The 27,761-nt window shown below is 37.3% G+C and overlaps 1 protein-coding gene and 1 long non-coding RNA gene across 5 annotated transcripts; one reads left to right on the top strand and one right to left on the bottom strand.

Moving 5' to 3' along the window:
- Positions 1-1,242: 1,242 nt before the first annotated feature.
- On the bottom strand, positions 1,243-6,092 carry LOC149529063 (wall-associated receptor kinase 1-like). The gene is made up of 3 exons (XM_089810697.1): positions 4,964-6,092; positions 4,548-4,640; positions 1,243-2,635 (listed from the first exon to the last, which is right to left on the bottom strand). The coding sequence occupies exons 1-3, from the start codon at positions 5,808-5,810 to the stop codon at positions 1,512-1,514; spliced, it is 2,064 nt and encodes a 687-aa protein (XP_089666823.1). The 5' UTR covers positions 5,811-6,092; the 3' UTR covers positions 1,243-1,511.
- Positions 6,093-7,174: 1,082 nt separating this feature from the next.
- LOC149529062 (uncharacterized) lies at positions 7,175-11,494 on the top strand. 4 transcript variants are annotated; one of them, XR_016358692.1, is made up of 5 exons: positions 8,530-10,556; positions 10,677-10,708; positions 10,830-10,883; positions 10,984-11,049; positions 11,136-11,494. It is a non-coding gene; the product is annotated as an uncharacterized LOC149529062 (long non-coding RNA). The 4 variants fall into 4 exon arrangements; XR_016358693.1 differs by lacking the exons at positions 8,530-10,556; positions 10,677-10,708 and adding an exon at positions 7,175-7,357; XR_016358691.1 differs by having other exon boundaries at positions 8,530-10,708.
- The last annotated feature ends 16,267 nt before the right edge of the window (positions 11,495-27,761 follow it).

Below are 27,761 nucleotides of genomic sequence, written 5' to 3'. Positions count from 1 at the left end.
TACAAGCAAATGAACTATTTGGCTTGAAGGATATAAATGAAAAGTATTGGAAAAAGTTGATATCTATGTACACATTTAATCATCATTAATGAGCTTGAAATGATCCCTGAACAAGGAGCTAGCTAATCTCCAGACAAATTGCACTAAAGATTTAAAAAAGTTGAACATCTTTTTCAGATTCACGAAAACACAATGAATTTTTCTCAAAATTTTTGTTGTTTGATCACAAAATATGCTAATCATAAAGATCAAATGCTAAAAATTTCAAAAAAAAAATCACTATGTTTATTATTTTTTAAAATTTGGTCAACAATGCATTTTGTAGGGAGGATAGTCGTGTCCCCTAACAATTTTAAAATTGTTCATTCTCAAATTTAGGATAACATAGAAGAACTACATTGTGAATAATAAAACATGCAATTTTTGTGAAAAATGTGGTAGTTGAAAAGTTATAATGAAAAAGAAAGTTCTTGTGATCAGTAGGGAAAACATCCAATTAATTTTTCAAGGTACATTGGAAAGGTATAACTTATGATAATGATGGTTTTCTAAGGTTCTAGGGATAAATCTATCATAGAAAGTATTTAATATCATGAGTTGGGAATGAGATCTTTAGCCCTTGAAAATGTACCTTCTCTCCACTTAAACAAGTGTATGACTGAGAAAAGAGTGCACACTATCTTAGTCCAAGGGAAGGGTTCATCTTGACACAAAGAAGAAAGATAAGAGTCTAAGTATTGTAATAAGGAAATCCTCTTCTTTTAGATTTGAATTTAACTTAGGAAGGTGGTTCCATGAGACCCTTTCACATAAAAATTAAGAAGAAATAAACAAAACTCATGGCAAGCCTTGTTTAATTATGCCTTGATGAAGCACATGAGAAATGTAAAGACCTCAAACTTTAAAACTATAAACTAAAAAATAAAAGCGATGGTGTTTCTTGAATGATTTAATTGTGTTAGTGGTGGCTAAGGAGTAATTTATTGTTTCCTTGATCACATCACGAAGCTAATACTATAACATACCTCACATGTAAACATACATGCAACACAAGAAATGAGAACTAAGAATCTATTAAAATACTATAAGCTAAGTTTTATGATCAAAGAGAGGCATTCATCCAAATAAGCAAAAGAACATAAGGTGAAGCATACTTTCAACATCAACAAAAACCCTTATAACATATTGTAAATTCTTTCTTACAATGTATCATCTATGAAAAAATAAAAGAACACAAAATAATTAGTGTTCCAAAATGAAAATAATAATAAACTTTGACCTCGTTTAAACACAATAATTGCTAGTAGATGACAAACCAACATCTTGGCACTCTGCTAAATGTTTCGTTGGGGGAAAAACGCCACACCATATTAGTAGAACTATATATCTTTAGCTACTTAAAAGGTTGGTCTAACTTTACATTTCTTACAAACAAGAAATACAAATTGACTTATCCTACTTTATCCTCTGTCTTCATCATTGCTATTACATATTTGACATCTCAAATTGATTCAACGCCCTGAAGTAATTATTGTAATAGGTGGACATGTGTGATGCCCACTTGTTCCACAAGGTCTCTTGTGCTCCACAATACTCACATCCCTATAAAGTCTTTGTGGGTTTGTGGTAGCTCTAATCCAAGCAAGTTCCTCCGCCACCCCTCTCATGGATGGCCTTTCATTTGCTTTCACTTGCAAACATGCTTTGGCCAACATTGCCATTTTCTCCATCTGCCCTTGGTTTCCCTCATTCACCACATTATGATCCAAGATTTCTGAAAGCCGGTTGTCATTAATGGTGGATAGGAAATGGTCATACAAAGTACACACAGATCCTTTTACAAACAAAACAGGGCGTAGACCAGTGAGAAGCTCCAACAGAACCACACCAAAACTATAAACGTCACTTTTGTCTGTAAACTGGTTAGTCCTGACAAACTCTGGATCAACATACCCTGGAGTTCCTGATGGAAACATGGTACTCAAATGTGTTTCATCAGGTGGTCTTAGACGAGAAATACCAAAATCTGCTACTTTGGGTGTAAATGTGTCATCAAGCAAAATGTTTGAAGATTTTATGTCACGATGGAAAATAGGCTGAGAAGCTTCTCTATGCATGTATGCTATGCCCTCTGCAGTTTCTATTGCAATCTGTCGCCTTCTTTCCCAAGGGAAGTTTTTTTCTTGAGAATGTAGATGTTGAAAGAGTGTTCCATTTGGCACAAATTCATAAACAAGCAATGGAAGTTGAGTACGGAGGCAACAACCAATCAGTTTCACTACGTTTCTGTGATTGGTGTGGGATAAAATAACAATTTCGTTAATGAAATCTAGGGAAAATGCTTTGGGCTTTTTGATTGCAATTGGGATACCATCTGAGAGAACTCCTTTGTACACAGTAGAAAAGCCACCTCTTCCTAACTCTATTGAGAAATTATTGGATGTTCTTTTTAGCTCTATTTCAGAAAACATTCGTAAGCTCTTTCTTCCTCCCATGGAAGCCATACGTTCCTGCAATTCATGACCCCCATTCTTTATGAAATTCTTGTCCCCAGCATGTTTCAATCGATGCATCCTTGCCCACCAAAATAATCCACCTGCTCCAAGAATAGCTCCAATGGATGTAAAAAGGACGCCTGTAGAATCAATGAACAAGAAACTTTTATTATCTAAACTTATGTTTTAGATATATTATCATTCTTGGTTTTTCAATTCCTAGATTTTGATGAACTAAAATATGGTATAATTTATTTAATGTAAAAAAGATAGAGATGATTGAAAGGAATATGACAATGGAAATGCTTATAAATGGTTACTTTATGAGAGGAAATGCATATAAGATCTCACAATTTTATAAATGGAAAATATTTGTAAAAAAAAAATCACCAATTTAACAGGAATTAAACTCAGCTTCTAATACGTGAATGGATTTATTTATAATATTAAATTTGTGTACAAAATATCATTATGTTCAAGTCTTTATATGAGAAAAATTAAAGTCTAAACATACTGTGATATTTCTATTAATATTCAATCATCCAATTTTAGAGTAAAACTTGTTGATCCACATATCATTAGTAGTGGTTTCTACAGAAATTTCAACAATATAACTCCTTACAAAATTATACCATGGTATATCTCCAAAGTGTGTAGCATCATCCACATCTAAATAACAGAAATTATTATATATTGACAAGGTCCAAAACTTGAAATGGCCAATATTTTTAAGACTAAAAGAGAAAATTGTGCCCTTAAAAAAAACACTCAAATCAAGAAGAGTTAACTAAATCATAAATCAAAAACCATCTTCTCAACTAAGTCACTCCACTCAATCTTAACAATAATTTTGGTAATGTAAAGGCAAACTAAATATCTTAAAAATGAAGGCCTAAAGTCTCTGAAATTCGTAATCTAATTGTACAATGTCATTCAACTCATAGAATTCCATAGATTTTATTGTTCAAACCACCAAGTCATAATCAATATTATTGGGCATTACATCAACAAATACTGTAACAACTATTAAAACATATTCAACTATGCATTATTTCGTTACAAATGGCAACTAATGCTATTCTAAATAAGACCACTCAAAAAAAAATTGACTAGGGAAGGGGACCTAGTAGTTGAGCACCCTAACTTTTTGTTTCTATCCTACTTGAGATTTCAAATCCCTCCCAATTGTTTATAGCAGCTTACTTGGCAAGTCTCATGTTTATAACTAAGGTTTCAAGACTACATCATCAAATATGATTCCACATTGATATGTTTTTCCCCAAGGTGTTAAAAAAGGCTCCACTAATAATGTTGTGTTGGTGCACTAAGGTGGCATAAGGATAGGAGAGATGACCCAATAATTGAGCATGCTAACTTTGTGCTTTCATAAATCCTACGTGGAAATTTCAAATCCCTCCTAATTTATTACAGAAGCTTACTTGTCAAGTCCCTTTCTTATATCTGAGGTTCCAAGGCTACATCATCACATATGATGCCTCATTAGCATGCTTTTTGCCAAAGTGTCTAAAAAACTCAAAACAATGTGACATAAATACTTGTACAAGTCATGTTTTACTAGTTAGCTAATGTGGCATCAGATGATTTATTACATTTTAGATATGAAAAATACATTGGATTTGATTATAGGTAGTCATCATCAACAATAACAACTGTAAAGTCACCACTATTAATATAATATTACAAAATATGTTGAACATTAGACCAACAAATATTATAACAATTATTAATATATTGAGTTTGTTGTTTCTAACTTTTACCTAATCACTCTTTCATGTTCATCCTATGATGGATCATTGATTGTGATCCGAAATGTTGATACAAAAAATTTTACACAATCAAATCCAGAAACAATAAGCTCAATATCTTATGGATTGTGAAAATCTTCTTATTCTTAATTATTAAAATGTCATATTTTTTCTAAAAAATAAACAGAAATAAATAATTAAAAAAGATAAACTATCAGAAACTAAAATTTCACTATTTTTACTATTTCTATCTCAAAAAAATACAGGAAACGTACAGCATGATTACTTATAATTGCAGGGTTAATATATAGCCTGAAACTTTCACATGGGCAACTGTCAGAACCAGGCTGCAAGCCAGTAGCTGCAATGCTGGGCACATCTGTACAATGAAAAGAGTGATGATAGTTAATGGAAAGTCTCGTAATTATAGTTATGATAATTTTGTTTGAGTTAGATTGTGTGGGTCTAATTATATCAATATAATTCATGGGATGAAGAATGATAGAGAAGAAGTGATTTTTTTGTTACAGACTTCTAAAAAACTTTAAAAGCCTCAAATTAATTAGTTTCTTAGACTGCAACAAAATTCATTTCTTCTTCTCTATCATTCTTCTTCTTCATAATAATGATAGTGTAATTCAGAGCACTGATATAAAAAATCTACTAAACATCTAATCCAGAAACAAGGCGTTGAAATCATACATGAGCAACCGGTGCCATTAGAGTAACCACTCCCTTCATAGCCTGGAACACATCTGCATGAATGGCCCTCCCCTGCTACAGAATCTATGCATTTCGCCTCAGTGGCGCAACTGTAATTTCCTGTTCCCTCCACCGCTGAGCAATTTCCATGGCCGATGCCCCAATCGAGGAGGAGGCCGTAATGCCCTCTCCCCAACATTCCAAATTCGTGCTCTGGTAATTCCCAAGTGAGAGGATCAAGAACAGTGGAGAACCCACAGAGTCCCCCAAAGTTGTTATAGCTGATTCCCCCACCAGTGAAATTGATCGCCCTCTTACTTCCTGGAATGCCAGCTTCACAACACCCATATGTGTTGCAGTACTTTGGATCAAGTTGATTTGGACATGGAGATTTACAATTCCCCTCCCCATCATCAACTGTGAAAGAACCAATTGATTTGCAACCGATGACCACGAATCTATTTATGGAGGAAATGGTGAAGGGCCCATCTGCAGGTAACTCGAACAGCACAAAGGCATCGTCTGTTTCATTACAAGACATGGCTTTTAGAGAAGTGGAATTTATGATCAGAGAGCCCGTGTAATTGATGTGCAGGATCTCTAAGTCTGTGTCTCTGCCATTTACAAGAGCACCAAGAAATGGAGCGAACTTCCTTGTAGAATCCCCAATTCCATTCTCTTTTTCCATGCATTTGATCTGAAAACCAGGGTACCCACAGCTTGGATTGTCAATCCAAAATGGGTAACTCACATTTTGCGATCCACAGAATTCAAGATTGCATTTTGCAAGAGCAGAAGCAGTTAAACACCACCAAATCAGAAATACAACACCGAATTCCCAATGCATTTTGTATTCTTAATGCATAGAACTAAAACATAGCAACACAAAATAACTGATGTCTTTTAAAAATGTCATTGTACCGTAAAGAACAGCTCGCAAATTAGGTAATTGTTTCGTTGGATGCGAGTCCAATTATATTGTAAACCTGCAAATTCAAAGAATATAATAAGTTTCTGGACCGGCTCTTTTCTATTAAATCTTTGTGAGCGTAGATGATGTCGTTTTGCCTTGCAAGACACGGGAGAGAAGTCAGGTACAACAAAGATTTTGTGCGGACAAAGATGAAACTCAATGTATATTGTAATTAACCATGGGAATCCTTCCAAAGGTTTCAGACAAATAAATGGAATCTGTTGTTTATTTATCTAATTTTTAGTTCATTTTAATAGAATACATATCTTTGATTCTTTTTCTGTCATTTTCTCATCCTGCAAACCAGGAGACTGAAAGAGAAAGTAAAAGAAAAGCAGTATTAAAAGCTAGGCATGTCTATATTTATATATTAACAAACCTTTCTAACAATTAGGAAAACTTTGGTGTATGACATTTTTTTTAAATTATTCCCATAAGAAACAAATAGAAATTATGAAATTTAGCAAGGGCAGTTGATACAATAATTAGAAAAAATGGATCAATGCCTGGTAAATCGTTATATTTTTGTTGATTAGTGTTTCACTTTATATTGTTTTTGCTTTTTTATATTTCTTTTTATTGTTGGATTATATTATAAAAGATTTGTTTCAGCATCATTTAAATGTCTAGTATTTCATTGCATGTTCTTTCTTTGTGTATTAAATTTATATTTTCCACTTTTTTATATTCATATGATTCATGTTCATTTTTTTCAGTTCTTTTAATTCTCGGATTGCATTGTAGAAGATTTGAGTTCAGCACCATCTAGGTACTTATAGCATGGAATTTGCCAGTAAACCCAATGTACTTATATTTATGTACTTCATATCAATATTCCACTGATCATTTAATCTACTAGTTCAAAGGGTAAGAATTGCTTCAGCCTGTCAATCATGTGGCTAACTGTTCTATTTAGCATTAAATATTTATTGACAATTTCACAATATTTTGATATTAAAAAGTGAAACTTTGAGATCAATCATTAAGGGTCCATTTGGCAAGCAGAATATGGGTAGAATTAGCATTAATAAATTCCTAAAAAAATTAATGCAATGTTTGGGTGCATCAAATGGGTATTAGGAATAGGACTATGTATCCCATTTTTGCCTAAAAAACACGCATACCATATTCCACCAAAATAGGTGGAGTAGGAATAGATATTCCTATTCCAAACTTTACTTTTTTATAATGCATATTTCAGTTGGGTTTGCCAATTTTTGACACCAAAAAATTGTTGGTCTACGCAAACTTCATTTTGCTCGAGGGTTTTGGAGTGTTGGTTGTTCTCTTTATTTGCCATTGTGTTGTAGAGAGCTGTGGAGGTGTTTGTTCTCTTCGTCTACCAAAGGTGTTTGTTCTCTTCATCTGTCATTGGGTTGCAGAGAGTTGTGGAGGTGTTGATTGATATTCTCTTGTCATAGGTACTTTAAGAAACCCTTGCATTTGGCGGATTAAAATGTTTCTATTTGCACTTATGTCAAGATACATTTTGTGGTTCGTCTCGAGCATAGATCAGGGTCTGTAAGTTTTGAGCACATTGTCCCATTTTGTTATATGCACAGATTACCATCAATATGCATAAAGTAAATATTCACAACTGCAAAACTATTGCTTCTCCAATCCATTCCATTGGGCTTTGCTGAACAAGCTCTGGTGTTGATTTTTTCCCAAATGGGACCTCGATTTGCCCTACTTTTTGAATGCCAGAGTACCCATATCATTTGGAAAAATGTTATTTTCTTGAATCAGATCTTTTGCTAGCAGGGACGAACTTTTTCTAAATGCCCCCTTTTTGTTCTTGGGCTTCTTCCTCTGTCTCCACCTTTGTCTATATCTCTTCACCTAGTCCATCATACTCCCTTACTAGGGATTCAATGACTGCTTTTGCATGCCCATAGACCCACCAATTTGCATTCAAACCCAATAGATTTTGGTCCCCTGCCCCCAACTCCGTTTCCTAGCCCTCTAGCTCTTCATAATGGTTCGGTGTCTTCATATAAAACTATTGTTTACATTCTCATGTAGTGTCAATACATAGTATTAAAGTCCAATAATACTCTATTTTTTGCAAATCATGTGTCACTACATTCCATGAGATAACATTGCTTTGAGACATTTTGTGAAACGATTCACGCGCATACACATTTTGCACACATTTTGCATACATATTGACCCATAATATTTGATACAAATTCACCTTCATTATGTTTTAACAGATGTCCATAACCTGTTTCAAAACTCCCACTAGACAAGGAGGATACTGGAACAGATGGTTGAATTCGTCTTTATGCCTGCCAATTGTGTTTGTTTGGAAGCTTTTAAATCTTTTTCACAACTCATGTTTGTGCATAATCTACAATGATTGCAAGCTGTGAAACCACATTTTGTTTTAGAAATACTATGACATTTTGTTTATGCTTTGATGGATGAAAGCTTATGTTCTAACACAAGCGGGAATGATGTTGGCAAAGTTTGTAGATATTAGTTTACTGTATGTCAATTGTATTTACTTGAGAGTTTATAAAGCCTTTGAGTTGGAGGTATGTTTTAGATGAGTTTGTTATTTATATTTCAATTTAAAATTTATAATCATAGTTACCATTTTAGCATCCCATTCCACTACAAGGATTCTCTTTGAGGTTTCACTTTCTATTTCTCATTTTTTTGTTTGACCACTTTCAATGTTTTAACTATCTAATGCAATAAAAATATAATACCATTGCATTGCATTAGGAAGTTACTGATACCATTCAAGATGTCCAAGACAGATTAAGTTAAAGTGCACTAAGCAATTGCCTCCATGATATGTATGTACAAAAAGTAGAAATAATTATTTTAGAAATGAATATTTGTATATGTACAAAACTGGAAGGGGAAAGATCTCAATTCTTCCAACTTCTTAAACAAAAATTGGCTCCTCCCATACACTCAAAACATCCCATGTGTTACAAAGCAATAATTCTTTTTGGTTTTGGACTAATATATGTCATGAAATGAAGTGTGACCCTTGGTTTTATTAACCTACTCCCTATCAAGGTCGTCTCGTAGAGGGGTGTGTGCACCAAGTTGTGGTGCCAAAAACATGACACCCCAATTTTTTTTAAAATTTTAAAAAGTGCACACGCACTTTGGCTTGGGCTCCACGAGCCTAGCCCAAGCCAAAGCATGTGTGCACTATAGTGCATACGCACTTTTTAAAATTAAGAAATTTTATAAATGGTCTACAAACCTGCTGCCCATTTCAATTTTTTTTGTATTTCCTCCTCACAGAGCGTACACGAGTTGAAGAAATTGAAGACCTTTGTCACCCACCTCCTCAAAATGCCTCCTTATCACTGAAGTTCAAAATTAGGATTGCGTAGTATGTTTTCTACTCTTGTTTTTGCATTGTCTACTCTTGTTTTTGTATTGTTTTGTAAGTTTTTACATTATTTTGTAGGTGTTTTCAATTTTGCTTTAAATTTGTTTATTTATTTAGATTGTAATTGGTTTCTTATCAGGAAATGTAAATAATCAACCGCCAAATCCCTAGCTCGATCAACAAAATCAAAACAAAAACCCTCCACAACAAGAGCAAGAAATTCCACAACCTGCACCGATTGGAAGACCTCCTCCTAGCACCCAAGACAACATTATGAATGAAATAGAAAGAGGGGAAAATGAATTAGAAGCACTCATTGGTAGGTTGAAAGCTTGTGGACAAACTAATCCGATGAGAGCACAATTGGCATCCTCCCTCGAGTCCATTATGACCCATGTAGCTTCTCTTAGTGGTCAATTGGATATTTGGCATGTTAAGAGGGATGAATAAAGAAGATATTATGCAAACAAATTATCATATCAAGATGTGGAAAAAAAAGAAATAACAAAAGGTAACATTTGTGCATTGTTTAAAAAGCCTAGAGAATAAGATACTATTAAACATACAACTAAAAGGTTCCCAATCCATTAGTGCATACATGATGGTATTAGAAATAACTTTTGGGATAGATGGTGGATGGTTTTTGATGCCCCTCCCTACAATAATCACAAGGTTCCAATGTATTTCTTAAAGAAATTGTATTGTGTATTTGTCTTTAGGGAGATCCTCAATTATTTTGATATATTAAAATCTCAGGATAGAGGTGGGGGGTCATCATTTGAAAGGTTAGGGGCACATCGTGACCCTAATGTAGTTAGGGCACCTGTTGTCAAGCCATAGGGTGAGCATGTGATTATTCCTTAAGTTGTGAAGGAACATGTAGAGACCAGCACTCTAGGGACTATTAATGCTTTGACGCAGACCCTCATTCATTGCACGAGTCCATTAGTTTAGGAGGAGCCTTCTGTGCATCGCGGTCACATGTGCACATCATGTGAATTCTTATGCACATTTGGCAGTCATGCTGAAGATAGTATGGATGATGGGCTAGTCACTAATCAATTCCTAAGTCAGACATTTGGCGTTGACACACAGGTAAATTACAATTACAATAAACTAATTTGATCACATTCCATATGTATAGTGAATGACTAATTAATTAGCATGTACTGACATTGTTCAAAATTTAGGGTAAGAGTGTTGCTAGCCCTAGTAGAGATCCCTCGACCCCATTTTTTGTCCCATTGACGAGTCTAAAGGTATGTATCGATTTAATCATTTAAATTAATACATATATTTATTAAGTAATCATATGAAGGATTGACAAAAAAAAGTATGCATGTGCATCAATTCTCTATTGGACCATTGACATTCACTAGGGACTCCAAGCCTAGGCATGAGCTTTGCAGAGGTACATTTGTTTCATGTTAATTTAATTCATTTGATTATATTTGTTTTATGTTTCATGTTACATGTAACTTTTATTGTATGACATGCAACTCTTGACATCTGAGACTCCTCATCTTCGCCAGACCATCAATTGTGGAGTTGTTGCAATGATGGCTAGTTTAGAGCCATTGACTGAGGTATGAAAGAATTTTCTTGGTTTTAGTTGTTGTTTATAGTAGTTAGTATCAAAATTTCTAATGTTATTTATAAGTGATTATATTGATTGAATTTTTGTAGAGCCTTGTTACACCTGATCATCCGCGAACCTTTGAGGTGGACGTACAAAGCGACTATTTGATGGTGGTAATAAAATAATTAATTTTTTGTGTACATATATTTGATTTTAATGTATAATAATTATTGATTTATATCTACTTTTTTTGTATCAGCTTGAGTTAGAGAAGAGCCTAAACGAGAGAACAAGTGAGCATGTGAGGAAGACCACATCGTCTCCCTCCACAAAACAACCAAAGACCTCTAGGGATTTGTTTCCTTTCCCTCTTGGGAAAGAGAAGATATAGTTGATAGACACACATGTATAGTCATTAGTGGACATATATCCCCTCATGGGAAAGAGAAGATATAGTTGATAGACACACATGTATAGGCATTAGTGGACATATATGTTGAATTTTATGTCATTGGACATATTCGATATATATTTGATGTATATATGACATTGTATATTTGATGTATGATATATATTTGATGCATGACATTATTAGACTTATGACATTATTGGTTAATATATTATATGTTTGTTCATGTATGACATTATTGGTTATCATAATATATTATGTACTTGTTAATGTATGACATTATTGGTTATCATTTTATATTATGTGTTTGTTCATGTATGACATTATTGGTTATCATAATATATTATATATTCGTTCATGTATGACATTATTGGTTATCATAATATATTATATGTTCATTCATGTATGACATTATTGGTTATCATAATATATATCTTATTTATATTGTTTACGTTTTAAGTACATTTCATGTATTTCATTTTAATGTAAATTGCATCCAAAATGATGCAGAGTGCTCACACCAAAAGCTAGTGGATTCCTAGCAAGAACACTTTTAAGGAAAACCACCTTTCCCACCTTCATAAGTGCCTTCAAAAACTCTTTCCAACTTGGTTACAACATTGAACAAACTTATATCCAACTTCACAAAACTACTTGATCACTTTCCCTATTCAAGACTTGGGAAGCAAAGGGAAAAATGAGAAAATTTGAGAAATGCATCATAATCAACTTCTTGCTTCAAACTAACATCTTAGACACTTCAAAGAACACCCAATAACTATCCCACAAACTCTAGTTTGTCATCTATTCCATCCTTCCAAGAGATTCTTCAACATCCTATGAGTGAAAACAATCTTCCAACATCCTATGACTGTATTTTCTTTGCAACAACATGTAATTTGTTGATTTTCAAACAACTCTTCACAAAGGGAAGTGGTTATGTTTCAACCAAGAAGATCATTAACATCTTCTACTAACTCTATTCAATGATAAAATGCAGCTATATTAGGTGTAATGACTCTCAAAACACTTATTGAGTCAACTTATTAACAAAAACAACAAAAAAAGGAAAATCGTTAGGACTAAGGCAACTTGGGTTTATAGGTGACCCCAAGTTCCTTGACCTTACAAACAAGGATTACCTTATTACCATAAAAAAATAATATATTCAAAATTATGTGTATGATCACCCCTTTACCTTCTATCACGAGTCTCCATCATTGGACGAGATGACATATCCAGTTGTCACGGTCAAAGATCGCTGCCCTATGGCATTTAGTGACTCTTAGGGACGATTCAGTTCAGCGTGCCCAAGAACATTTGAGTGCTTAATGAGATAGGAGGAGCTTGGGGCTAGTATTTACCCAACCACTCGGAGCTAACAGAATAGACAGTTCAATCCCACGAGAAAAGGTGAGAGAGATTTGATAGTTGGTAACTTTGTACTGACCAACACTACAAGTTTCAACATCACTCGAGATGGTGTCACAAAATTAAAATGGAGTAAGATCTCCAAAAAGTGAGAGAGGTTATTATAGGTCTCTACAACATGGTCCTATAGCACCCAGAATCGCATCTATACCTCGCACGAGCTCCGAGCTATGCCCTATCAAAGATCATTTCCCTATGGCATGTAGTGACTCTTAGGGACATTTCGGTTCAGCGTGCTTGAGAACGTGTGAGTGCTCAACGGGATGGGATGAGCTTAGGACCAGGGTTTACCTAGCCACTTAGAGCTAATAGAATAGATAATTTGATCCCATGAAAAATAGTGAGGGAGATTTGGCAGTTGGCAACTTTGTACTGGCCAACACTAGGAGTTTTAGCATCACCCGAGATGGCATCACAAAATCAAAATGGAGTAAGATCTCCAAAAAGTGAGAGAGGTTATTGTATGTCTCTGCAACATGGTCATATAGCACCTAGAATTACAGCCATACCTCGCACAAGCTCTGAGATATGCCCTATCAAAGATCGCTGCCCTATGGCATATAGTGACTCTTAGGGATGTTTTAATTCGGTGTGCCCAAGAACGTTCAAGCGCCAATGGGATGGGACGAGCTTGGGGCTAGGGTTTACCAGGCCACCCAGAGCTAATGGAATAGATAGTTCGATCCCATGATGAATACTGAGGGAGATTTAGCAGTTGGAAACTTTGTATTGGCCAACACTACAAGTTTCAACATCACTAGAGATGGCATCGCAAAATCAAAACGGAATAAGATCTCCAAAAAGTGAGAGAGGCTATTGTAGATCTCCGCAACATAGCCCTATAGCACCTAGAATCACACATATACCTTGCACAAGCTTTGAGATATGCCCCATCAAATATCATTGCCCTATGGCATTTATGACTCTTAGGGACGTTTCAGTTTGGCATGCTCGAGAATGTGCGAGCACTCAATGGGATGGGACGAGCTTGGGGATAAATTTTACCTAGCCACCCGGAGCTAACAGAATAGATAGTTTGATCCCACGAAAAACAATGAGGGAGATTTGGTAGTTGGCAACTTTGTACTAGCCAACACTACGAGTTTCAGTATCACCCGAGATGGCATCACAAAATCAAAACGGAGTAAGATCTCTAAAAAGAGAGAGAGATTATTGTATGTCTCAACAACACGATCTTATAGCACCAAGAATCTCATCCATACCTTGCACTAGTTTTGAGATATGCCCTATCGAAGATTGATTCCCTATGGCATTTAGTGACTCTTAGGGACATTTCGATTCAACGTGCTCGAGAACATTCGAGTGTTCAATGGGATAGGACAAGCTTGGGGCTAGGGTTTACCCAGCAACCTAGAGCTAACAGAATAGACAATTCAATCCCATGACAAATGATGAGGGAGATTTGGTAGTTGGCAACTTTGTACTAGCCAACACTACAAGTTTCAGCATCACCCGAGATGGTGTCGCAAAATCAAAATGGAGTACGATCTCCAAAAAGAGAGAGAGGTTATTGTAGGTCTTTACAAGATGGTCCTATAGCACCCAGAATCACATCCATACCTCGCACGAGCTCTGAGATATGTCTTATCAAAGATTGTAGCCCTATGGCATTTAGTGACTCTTAGGGATGTTTTGGTTCAATGTGCCCGAGAACGTTTGAGCATTGAACGAGATGGGACAAGCTTGGGGCTAGGGTTTACCTAGCCACCCAAAGCTAATGGAATAGATAGTTCAATCCCACAGCGAACGGTGAGAGAGATATGAGTAAGATATGTATGCCAAAGCCACTTTGTGCAAGATATGAGCAAAAGTTGCTAATTACGCCAAATTGGGTCTTTTTGAGGTTTTGGTTGAGATAGCCTAGGATTATATGTTTTTAGTTGTTTTTTAACATTTTGGAACCTTTCCCAAGTCCTAGAAGTGAAATCTACTGAACTTTGCATTAGTTGCACTTTTTGTACAAAATTGCAAAAATTGTAAAAGTTTCTTAAAAATGCAAATCTGGTCGAAAACCTTCTAACCTTTAGAAAAATGTTTCCCATGCTCATATACCCAAGCATGGATAGTTACAACTTCCCAAACTTCCATTTGAAACTTTTTTGCAAAAATTGCAAAAGTTGTTCAAGCAACTTTTTGAGCAACATTACAACTTTTGAGCAATTTTTGCTCTTTACATATTTAGGTCAAATGGGTCTGTTTAGGACTATTCTAGGACCCTAGTTAAGATTCCTAAGACCTATTAGGTAACCAAATACCTTAGTTTCTCATGAATATTGAAAGACAGTGAATAAGTAATTGGATACCAGCTATAGATATTTCAAAGACATTGAAAACAATATATATTATTCTTTCAAGAAAAATGAGGTACCGATTATGAAAATAAGATTGAAATGATTCCCATCAGTGGCATGGCCAAGAACTAACTTTTTAATACAATATCCAATAGTTGGCTTCACTCCCCATGCCTTCTCATTCATACATAGGAAAGCTTAATATACAAAGGAATTGCAACTACATCTATTAAATATACAAAGGAAGATATAGAAAACCTGCTTAATAGAGAGATTAATCTAAGAGAAAAGGACATTTCAAAAGAAAATGGATATCTTAGTGCCATCCACGGTATGCCAATTACTTAGGATGAAGAGACAAAACCTACAATTATTGGAAAAGAGTGCACATGTACACAAACACAAAATTTTCAGATAGAGAAGTAACAAGTGCTATAGAATTGTCCACGGAGAAATGTGAAGTAAAGCCTCAAATTGGCTCATTAGTAGGCAAAGAATCTAGTCACACACTTGATGCAAATGGTCAGGGTACTAACAATGAAGGTTGGGAGAGTACAACCCACAAGAACACCTAAGCAAAGTTTGAAAGCCTAAATTAGACCCAAGACCCCGCACTAGCACCTTGACAACAATAAAGGCTTAACACATGAAATCTACTCCAAACTTGGAACCAAGAACTCTAACTCATTTTTCTTACATCAGCATGGACATGTGGACTGAAATTGAAAACCCCAAACTGAGAAAATGGCATAGTTCGTTCATTAAGCCCTTGAATTCCTAGTAGCCCAAGGAATGGGATTTTGGCTTGTAACTTATATATTTTGAATGGAAGAAAGAAGATAATCAATAGGTATATTTTCTATTTTTGATGTACTATCAAATCCCAAAGTGCAAAGGTCCCATGAGCAAGAAAACTGTTATAACCCGTGGGACAACAACTAGGCCTAAAGGGCTAATTAGGCCACCATTACAAAGCAAGTACCCTTTTCACGCATGCTAAAAACATGAAACCAATTAAGTTAGTTGAGGAATGCCAAAAGTATGCTAAATAAAAAGTTACAAACTAGGACATGAAGTTTTGGGGTCTTAAAATGTTGTTACAGCAGGACTGTGTGTTGATGCATACAAGGTATATGCATCTAGGGCATCATCTTTCTCCCATTATCACCTGAAACCAAAAGAATCTCAAAGTGCATTAGGAGTACAAGGATTCCACCAAAGGCCATGAATTTCCTATGGTGGAATCTGGAGTTATGAAACAATTTCCTTCAAAACCCTACAAACCCTCAAAATTCGGGTTGTTTGCACAAAAATAGGTGTAACTTGAGTTTTATAAAGCCTTAGGACCTCAAACTAGTTGCATTGGAAAACTAGCTAAATGGTGCATCCAAAAATGTTAGGCTCAACCTCTGATGCATCTATACATATCTGTACCATTCAAAAAACTCACCCAAAATGCAGAAAACAAGGTTACTTTTATTGATTTCAATGCCAAAAACTTACATTGTACCTTCCACCTACTTGAAAGGGCTATATGAAGGTATTCCCCAACTAATCCAACCAAATTTGAAAGGTTATGACTGTTGGAGGAATGATTACAATCATTTTTGCTTAGTTATGCAAAAAGTTGCAAAGTTGCATAGCAACTTTTGCACTTTTATTGTATTTGTTGCATTTTAAAGCCTTAGAGGCATTGTAACTATCTAAATGATTCCTAAATGACTTAAAACAAATGATAGACCCTAAATTATAGTAAATGTTTCCAATTACATCAAATTTGTGCCCTTGTGACCTCACTAAGCAACGAGTTTATAAAACATCCAAATTGCTAATGGGCCACACAAAAGGGTTAAAAGTGAACTTATAAATCTAACAACATTGAACTTATAAATCTAACAACATTGTCTTATTGAAAACCAAGAAAAATAAACTTAAATAGGATAATAAATGACCCAAACACCCTTATTTCATTTTTTCACAGAACCCTAGAATATTTAAAAGGACCCTACTAACTACCATTTCCCAACTGGCCATGAAATTTCAACCAAGAAAATTGTGGTTAGAGGCCCATTTTTGTTGTGTGCACCAAAATGTTGTCCTAAAAACCTAGTTTCACTAAAAATGTAATAACTTGAGTTAGAAAATATGTAGAATAATGAGACCAGAAGAAATAGAAAGCTGATTCAAATTTATATCTCAAAAATCCATCACATCTAAGTTGAAAGTTTGTACAGTTTATGCAGCGTGCAAACAACAGTAAAAATGACTCCAAAACTGAATTTTTTTCTTTGCAACTTCTTTCAATCCGTACATTAATGCCCTCCAGACCTCACAAATGAGGTATATATATCTCCTATGTCTATTTTAATGGTTACAACTAATATTTTAATAATTACAACCCTTTTCCCACTAAGTTGCAAATTTGAGCAACTTTTACAACTTTCAACAATGCAACTTTGCACAAAAAGTGCAATGTTTACATTTTTCACTTGATCCCACTTCTAGGACTTGGAAAATGTTCCAACTTAACTAAAAACAACTAATCCTAAGATTTCTTAACCAAAAATATTTAAAATCCCAAATTTTCCTAATGAGCAACTTTTGCTTATAAATTGCATAAAGTGCCTTAAGCATACAAAATGGTGTCTTTCTCTGACAACCATGGACTTCTCATCCAAGGTTTTTTTATTCTAGCCTAAGTAGGTAAAAAAAAATATGAAAACCAAAATATAAACCAAGTGCCTTGGTGCTCTGCACCAAGAACATACCCCCAAAGATGAATGAAAAGAGAACAATGACCATGGAATGGAATACAAACACACCTTAGACCTATTAAGGTCTGTATACAATATATAAAGTGATTCTTTGTGTCCAAATAGCACTGATATATAGTTACAATAATTTGCCATTGAAAAGGCTAGTAGCCCTTCAAATTGTAAATTAAACATAATATGAAAAAACCCCACATGAAGATAGTTTAAAGTGAGATTCAAACACACTTTTAGGACATATAAAACATATGTAAACCTCACAAATTGGAAGAGACTAGAAGCCACTTCTGTAACAATATTTGGAAAGTGTTGATAGGCCTAATTAGGCTGCAGTTACACTAGAGGTGTCGTTTCATACATGCCAATCTACAAAAAAATTATTGGAACATCTAGGGGCATGTGAAACAAGTCCAAATCCAAAGTTATATAACTTGGATCACTCTGGAGAAAAAGTTATAGTGACTATGGTGAAATTTTGAATGGTGCATGTATGGAGCCATACCCCTAGGGTATGGTGGAAAAATTCATTCCTTGCTTGGTCATCTATAAAACCTACAAAATCATGAAGTACATTGATAGGGCTTGCATTCCACTAAGGGGAATCAAATTCCCATGGTGGAAAGTGCCAAAACAAGAAGGCCCTAGGTGAAACCCTTGGTTTAATGCTAATTTCTAGGCACCTTCAGCAAAACTTGAATAACTTGCAGACTACAAAGGATGGAAACATGAAACCAAATGAAAATGAAAGGTAACTCACCCCTCTAACTTCTGGGGTCACTGGCACATGTCCCAACATCTATATCAATCTATACCACTCTCTCTCCCTCTCTCCCTATTCAATCTAATGAACCAATTGGATCTATTCTACATTTTAATGTCTCAAGTATTGCCTCGTGGTCTGACTTGCGAACTTTTCAAAGAGTCTTATTATGTGGTTTTCCACCATATTTTATCAAGTGGACATTTGATGCAACAATAAAGTTCGAATAATGAATAATCTTCCTCTCTATTTGCCAATCCTTGAATAACCACAAGTTAGGGTTCTTCATAGAATATTGTCTAAGCCATGTGTCAGTTACAACCATCACATCGATATGGTACTCTAAAGCTTCACCATCTATAACCGAGTGATCCAATTTTCGTTTGGCTTAGACACAATGACACAAATAATAATCTATCCCTTCTTCATTATTTTTAGGTGCAATAATAACAAAAGCATGGGTTGTAGTAATAAATGAACAAAATGTGGTCATTAATTCAAAAAATACTTAGGTAAAAGTTATAAAGTTACATATTGAAATCACAAAGATATATATATATATATTGCCAGGTTGCACTAGATTAGGCAAGCAGTCAAAGTCAATGGACAAATCCATCTCTATCATTTCTAGTGCTTGTGGGGACAATAGGTGTCAATTGGGTCCAAAATCCGTATATCCCATTTGTCCACCAATTCAATTGACTCACAGTCATCCCAATTTTCCTTTGCACATGATGGACAATATCATGCCATTTTTTGTGTGTGGATACTCCATGAAGCTACATTAGAGCTTTTAAAAGAATGCAACTTGCTTGATCTTATTAGTGTGCAACAATCCTCATATGGTGCAATGTTAGTATTATCTATCAACTAAAAAAATCTATGAACTGTAGATTCACCTTCCTTACCTAGACCCATTATAGTGTTACACCACGAGACGATAGATTTTTCATCTATCAATATTGCTCCATTTTTGTATTTTAGTTCTTTATGAACTAAGGCTCTTTTGATGCATGTGCCTACACCATCATGATCTCCCTTTCTATGACCAGCTTCTATGAAATTCCACATATATTGAATTCTAGACAACTTGTGCATCTTGCTCAACCAATAGAAGACTCGTGCATTCTTGAATTGATATGTGCAATTGTCTAACCAAATAATGTGCTGATGATATGGTATGCCCCTGTTAGCCAAATCTCCATAAAATAGTTGAAAACAACCATGTACAAACTCCATAGAATGTGATTGATCATTTTTGATGTAAAAATGGTACTCCCTCAAAATCTTCTTGTCATCCTTTGTACTTGTAGGTGAATGTATGAATGTTATGTGAACAAATATGGAAACCTGTTAAGAAGTATAATACTTTGCTTCCACCTTATTTTGTGGTTGTAGTGTGTAGTTTTATGTGAAACCTACAACTGAAACAATGGTATCCAATAGAAACGTATCCTTGCACAACTTGAATTGTAAATCTAGCCATCAAGCTCTATGTGTATGCCTTGCATACTTGTAAATAATCTTTTTCACAAATAATCTTCATGAACTCATACATTGGAATCTTTTCAATGACTAAATCACATCTTTTACTTTGTTTCCTATCTTTTAGAGCATATGTCACTATCTTATATTTTTCATAATCTACTATTTCATTTCCAATTGCATGTGTACTATCCATATGTTCACAAGTTGATCAAAGTTGCAAAGAACCACAAAATAAGCATGCACCATCCAAGCATAATGTCTTGTAAAATTGTTGGTGATCCCCTATTTCACATAAAATATTGGATATGAATTCTCTTGAAGATCTAGGTGGCTCATTCATGCCACAATCCTACAAAACAAACTTAAAATGAAAAAACACACATATATGCCTTAGAAAATCAAAATGGTTAGAAAATTCAATGTGTATCCTACAACAAGAAGTTGTGCATGTGTGATTTATCTTCATATAAAAAAATTTTACCCATCTCAAAAAATCTTTGACTTATTCGAATTTGAGGATACATACCAATAAATTTTGCAAAAAATTGTGTCTGATTTGATTCCAAAAAATGTTTCGCATGTGGGTCGCGATTTTGGCTACCAATCCTCCTTCTTACAACATTCTATTAGGGGATACACGTGTGTTATTTGTCCAAAAAATTTCGATCAATGATTTTAAAGCTTCACTAATTTTTTTATCTTTTCACAGTAGTCTACTACTAAATGTCTATAACTCATTCTTTGTTGGATCTTCCAATCTCTCACACCTTAGCATGGCTCTCCTTAGAGTACCTCTACCAATTTTCAATATTTTTCTTGTCTTTCTCATGAGTCGAGCTTTCTTCGTTTGAGTACTTATATTATCAATGTAAGGACTCATCTTGTGATATTACTATCTTTGGTGCATGATTTAGAACCCACTTTGTCATAAGCACTCATTAGATTCTTTGCAATATTTTTTTTCATTTGAATCATCCATCATTCTTAATCCAAGAATCTTCATGATAGGCCTAAATTTTAAATTCTTCATCATTTCAACAAATAATTGGCATTGACCTATTATATTTAATTCTTCAAAGAATAATCTCCACATACGATTAACTTTTCTTTGACAAGTATGCTTGTTAATCTTGTTAGGCATTGATTTCAAAATGTTAGTATCAATATCAATCAAATATTTTGGTCTTCTAAAATGAATTCTAGGTGGTTTTATAATCTCTTCCATCCCCTCAACATTTTGAACATCAACATAAGGTTGAGTGCTTTGTGTACCTTGAACCGAAGATGATGTGCCTTGGCAATAAGATGCAAAAGATGGAATATCACCTATTTGATATGTTGATGGTTTTCCTTCAACATGACATGATGGAGTGTGTATATCATCAGATCTACAAATTAGTGTCTCTTTAACATGAGATGATGATATGACTCCAACATTGGAAGATGGTGTAGCTTCACAATTCAATTGTCTTCTTGAGTATAACAATCTCATTTGTTCTCTATCTTTCCAATTCTTCCTCTTTGTTTCTTTGTATTAGTGGTTCTTGTTCCTCTTTGAAAGTCAATTCTTCATTATTGCTTTACAATTTTCTTTGTTCACATAGTAGTTTCATTTTATCTCTTTTAATTTCCAAATCTCTCTCCCTCTTTTCTGTTGTTTGAGTTTTTGGTTTCTTCCTTGGCATGATGATGAATTCTATATGTCAAATTATTCAAACATTTGAATTACTTACAATTTGTAAATTACAAATCATTCAAATACATATACAAATTACAATTATTTCAATGAATACACAATATATATTAAACAACTTGTCAAATTTTTAACCATTTCGAAGTAACAATTCATTCAAATGTAAAAATTTTAATGAATTCACTATATATAAAACAACATGTCAAATTATAATCAAATTTGTCTCTATATAACAACAAAGAATATTTAAAAAGGACTGCACTAACCTTTTCTATAAAAAGAATATTCAAAAAGCCTTCAAATAGTGTATCCAATGATTGATTTTGGTGTTTTCTAGCTTAAATAGAATGAAAGAATATTCAAAAAGCCTTCAAATAGTGTTTGCTAACTTCCAACAATTTGAAACTCATATTTTCTATCAAAACTACAAAATGCACAATAGACAAAAAGCAGAATATGGATCAGCAGGGAGCCTAACTTGTGTTATGACCATTTTTTTTGTGTTCTCATATAGTGCGTACACACTATAGTGCATATGGCCTATAAAGTGTGTAGGAACTATAGTGCGTACGCACTATGTGAAGAATAATCTCTACCCCCCATCCCCTACTCTCTCTCTCTCTCCCTACTCTCTATCACTCTCTCAATCCTCTCCCATCCTCTACTCTCTCTCACTCTCTCTCTCCTCTCCCATCCCCTACTCTCTCTCTCAATCTCTCTCCTCTCCTATCTCTTACTCTCTCTCTCTCTCCTCTCCCACCTCCTACTCTATCTCACTCTCTCTCCCCTCTCCCATACCCTACTCTCTCTCTATCTATCTCCCTCTCCCACTATGTATTGTCTCTCACTCTCTCTCCCATCCCCTACTCTCTCTCCCATCCCCTGCTCTCTTTCACTCTCTCTCCTCTCACATCCCCTACTCTCTCGCTCTCTCTCCTCTCCCATCCTCTCTCTCTCTCTCACTCTCAGGTTACTCTCTCTCTATCTATCTCCCTCTCTCACTCCATCTCCCACCACCTACTCTCTCTCCCATCTCCTACTCTCTCTCCCTCTCTCTCCCATCCCCTACTCTCTCTCTCTCTCTCTCTCTCTCTCTCTCTCTCTTACACATACTCCCATCCCCCCTCCCTCTCTCTCTCCCTCTCTCTCTCCCTCTCACACTCCCTCTCCCATTGCTACTCTCTCTATCTATCTCCCTCCTACTCCCTCTCCCATCGTCTACTCTCTCTCGTCCCCTACTCTCTCTCTCTCTCCTCTGCCATCCCCTACTCTATCTCGCTCTCTCTCCTCTCCCATCCCCTACTCTCTCTCTTACACACACTCCCATCCCCCCTCTCTCTCTCACTCTCCCTCTCCCACTCCCTCTCCCACTACCTACTCTCTCTCCTATCCCCTACTCTCTCTCTTACACACACTCCCATCCCCCCTCTCTCTCTCTTTCTCTCCCTCTCCCACTCCCTCTCCCATCACCTACTCTCTCTCCCATCCCCTTCTCTCTCTCGCTCTCTCTCCTCTCCCATCCCCTACTCTCTCTCACTCTCCCTCTCACATGCCCTCTCCCACCACTAGTCTCTCTCTCTATCCCACTCCCTCTCCCATTGCCTACTCTCTCTCTTGCTCTCCCTCCCCCACTCCCTCTCCCACCACCTACTCTCTCTCTCTCTCACTCTCTCTCTCCCATACCCTACTCTCTCTCTCTCTTACACACACTCCCATCCCCCTCTATCTCTCTCTCGCTCTCCCTCTCCCACCGCCTACTCTCTCTCTCTCTCATTCTCACTCCCATCCCCTACTCTCTCTTTCTTACACACACTCTCATCCTCTCTCTCTCTCTCTCTCTCTCTCTCTCTCTCTCTCCCTCTCCCACCACCTACTCTCTCTCTTTCACTCTTTCTCTCATGCCCTACTCTCTCTCTCTCTCCCCCATCCCCTACTCTCTCTCTTACACACAGTCCCATCCCCCCTCTCTCTCACTCTCCCTCTCCCACTCCCTCTCCCACTACCTACTCTCTCTCCTATACCCTACTCTCTCTCTTACACACACTCCCATCCCCCCTCTCTCTCTCTTTCTCTCCCTCTCCCACTCCCTCTCCCATCACCTACTCTCTCTCCCATCCCCTTCTCTCTCTCGCTCTCTCTCCTCTCCCATCCCCTTCTCTCTCTCGCTCTCTCTCCTCTCCCATCCCCTACTCTCTCTCACTCCCTCTCACATGCCCTCTCCCACCACTAGTCTCTCTCTCTATCCCACTCCCTCTCCCATTGCCTACTCTCTCTCTTGCTCTCCCTCCCCCACTCCCTCTCCCACCACCTACTCTCTCTCTCTCACTCTCTCTCTCCCATACCCTACTCTCTCTCTCTCCCCCATCCCCTACTCTCTCTCTCTCTCTCTTACACACACTCCCATCCCCCTCTATCTCTCTCTCGCTCTCCCTCTCCCACCGCCTACTCTCTCTCTCTCATTCTCACTCCCATCCCCTACTCTCTCTTTCTTACACACACTCCCATCCCCCCTCTCTCTCGCTCTCCCTCTCCCACTCCCTCTCCCATCACCTACTCTCTCTCCCATCCCCTACTCTCTCTCTGACTCTCCCTCTCCCACTCCCTCTCTCTAACTCTCCCTCTCTCACTACCTACTCTCTCTCTCTCTCACACACACAAACTCACTCTCCCTCTCCTACTCCCTCTCCCACCTCCTACTCTCTCTCACTCTCTCTCTCCCATCCCCTACTCTCTCTCTCACTCTCACTCTCTCCCTCTCTACTCTCTCTCTCTCTCTCCCATCCCTTACTCTCACTCTCTCTCCCATCTCAGACTCTCTCTCTGCCACCCCCCTACTCTCTCACACACTCACACTCTCTCTCATCCCCTACTCTCTCTCTCTCTCGTACACACACTTCCATCCCCCCTCTCTCTCCCTCTCCCACTACCTGCTCTCTCTCTCCCATCCCCTACTCTCTCTCTCCCCTCTCCCATCCCCTACTCTCTCTCTTTCACACACACACACACACACACACACACACACACTCCCATCCCCCCCTCTCTCTCTCCTCTCCCATCCCCTAGTCTCTCTCACTCACACTCTCATCCTCCTCTCTATCTCTCCCCCTCCCTCTCCCACTCCCTCTCTTAACACCTACTCTCTCTCTCACTCTCTCTCTCTCTCTCCCATCATGTACTCTCTCTCTCTCTTCCACCCCCTACTCTCTATCTCACAGTCTCACACTCTCTCCCATCCCCTATTTTCTCTCTTACACACACTCTCATCCCTCTCTCTCTCTCCCTTTCCCACTCCCTCTCCCACCACCTACTCTCTCTCCCATCCCCTACTCTCTCTCACTCACACACTCTCATCCTCCTCTTTCTCTCTCTCTCTCTCGCTCTCCCTCTCCCACTACCTACTCTCTCTCACTCTCTCTCTCTCATCTCATACTCTCTCTCTTTGTCACCCCCTACTCCCTCTCTCACAATCTCACACTCTCACCCATCCCCTATTCTATCTCTTACACACACTCCCATCCCCCCCTCTCTCTCTCCCTCTCTCACTCCCTCTCCCACCACCTACTCTTTCTCTCACACACACTCTCCCATCCCCTACTCTCTCTCTTTCATAAAAACACACTCCCATTCCCCCCTCTCTCTCCTTACCCATCCCTTACTCTCTAGATCTCTCACACACACTCCCATCCCCCTTCTCTCTCTCCCCCTCCCACTCCCTTTCCCCCCACCTACTCTCTCTCTTTCATAGATAGAAACTCCCATCCCCCCTCTCTCTCTCCCTCTCCCACCACCTACTCTCTCTCTCACTCTCTCTCTTCCTCTCTTCTCTCTCTCTCCCACATCACCTACTCTCTCTGACACCCCTACTCTCTCTCACACTCTCTCCCATCCCCTACTCTCTGTTACACACACTCCCATCCCCCCTCTCTCTCCCTCTCTCACTCTCTCCCACCACCTACTCTCTCTCTCTCTCTACTCTCCCATCCCCTACTCTCTATTTCACACACTCACATACTCCTATCCCCCCTCTCTCTCTCTCCTCTCCCATCCCCTACTCTCTCTCTCTCTCACTCCCATCCTCCTCTCTCTCTCCCATCCCCTACTTTCAATCTCTCTCCCATCCCATACTCTCTCTCTACCACCCCCTACTCTCTCTCTCACTCACATTCTATCCCATCCCCTACTCTCTCTATTATGCACACTCCCATTCCCCCCTCTCTCTCCCCCACTCCCTCTCCCACCACCTACTCTCTCTCTCTCTCTCTCTCTCTCTCTCTCTCTCTCTCTCTCTCTCATCCCCTACTCTCTCTCTTAGGCTACTCTCTCCCCCCTCTCCATCCTATACTCTCTCTCTTTCACACACACTCACTCCCATCCCCCTCTCTCTCTCTTTCTCTCTCTCTCTCGCGCACGCGCGCACACACACACACACACACACACACAAACACACACACACACACACTCCCATCCCCTCATTCTCTATCTCTTTCTCTCCCCCTCTCCCACTCCCTCTCCCACTCCCTACTCTCTCTCACTCTCTCTCTCCCTCCCTACTCTCTCCCATCTCCTACTCTCACTATCTCTCTCGCATCCCCTACTCTCTCTCTCTCTCTTCCACCCCCTACTCTCTCTCACACTTCCTCTCTCTCCCATCCCCTACTCTCTCTCCCCTCTCCCATCCCCTACTTTCTCTCTCTCTCTCTCTCTCACACACACACACTCCCATCCCCCCTCTCCTCTCTCTCTCTCTCTCTCTCTCTCTCTCTCTCTCTCTCCCTCCCTCTCCCTTCCAAATTTAGGTTCTCTCTCCCTCCCTCTCCCTTCCAAATTTAGGTTTTAATAGTGTGTGCACACTAAAGCACATACACACTATTAAGACCAAAATTTTAAAAACCTTTGAATATTGCATGCGCGCTATAGCATACATGCACTATTTAAAGCTTTAAATTCTAAGGATCCATCTCAAAGGTTTGGAGTCTCTAAACTGGTCTGAGACATGTTTTGCTACAAACATACAAAAAATGATTGATTTTTCTTGTGTTGTCTCCTTCAAGTTTCCTCGTGGTTGAGCATTGATAAAATTAGGTTACATGACATTGTAGGTCTTTGTGTCAGCTATATAACCATATAATTTATTTTTTATTTGAACTATTTCAAGCCTTTCAATTATAATTTATTTTGAATGTATGTCCACTTTTTGTCAAAACCCAACATGTACTAATAGGGCTATAGATTTTAGCTCGTTCATTGAATTTCAAAACAACTTAGTTTTTTAGAAACTAGACTCCATTCTACACACTTTGAAAAAAAGAAGTTTTGATTTTAGATTAGTTTTCAATCATTTTTAGGGGGAGCACAAAGATATTTCACTTTTTGGGATGTGTCCAATTAAAAAATTCATTAAAAAAAAAAAAAACCATTATAAAATTACCCAAAAAATCTAGGATAAACTACATAGTGTTGGGTAACTTTTGACTAAAGCAATTAAAGAATTTCAAAAAAAAAGTTAAAATTTTAGAGGGGGCACACTTTGTACTATGGTATGTTTTTTTTGAGTAAAAAGTACCACTTTTTGTGGCCCCTTTTTTTGAGGACCTAAAACTAATCCATTTTGAAAAAAAATTAGTAGTTTAGAAACCAGATTCAAAGAACTACTACTTTTTTTTTGTCATATCTTAAAATTTTGAGCGTAACTATCTTCAAATTTTTGTTGTAGTTCATAAATTTTTGATTTCAGAAAAAAAGTGTCCACTTATACCCCCCTTTTGGCACCGCAACTTGGTGCACTTACCCAGAGATTTTTTTAATACTAAATTACACTTCATAGGTATCACTTTCTAAGTTATATACATGCCTCCTAAAGTGGGTTAGTTTGTGTTACATGAGGATGTAGCTCAGCAAATCTTTGCTTAGATTATATGTAATAAGCTCATGTACTTACCTTTCATTTTAGTTTTGAAGGATTGAATGTAAAAAAACCATGGATTCTAGGACATAAAACAAATTATATTTGTAGTGTTTTAG

Source organism: Cupressus sempervirens, chromosome 11 (genome assembly GCF_028749045.1).
Source record: "Cupressus sempervirens isolate cs-2001-9-10 chromosome 11, ASM2874904v1, whole genome shotgun sequence".
NCBI classification, from domain to species: domain Eukaryota; kingdom Viridiplantae; phylum Streptophyta; class Pinopsida; order Cupressales; family Cupressaceae; genus Cupressus; species Cupressus sempervirens.
The sequence above is the reverse complement of the archived record's forward strand: the minus strand, read 5'-3'. Positions and strand labels throughout refer to the sequence as shown.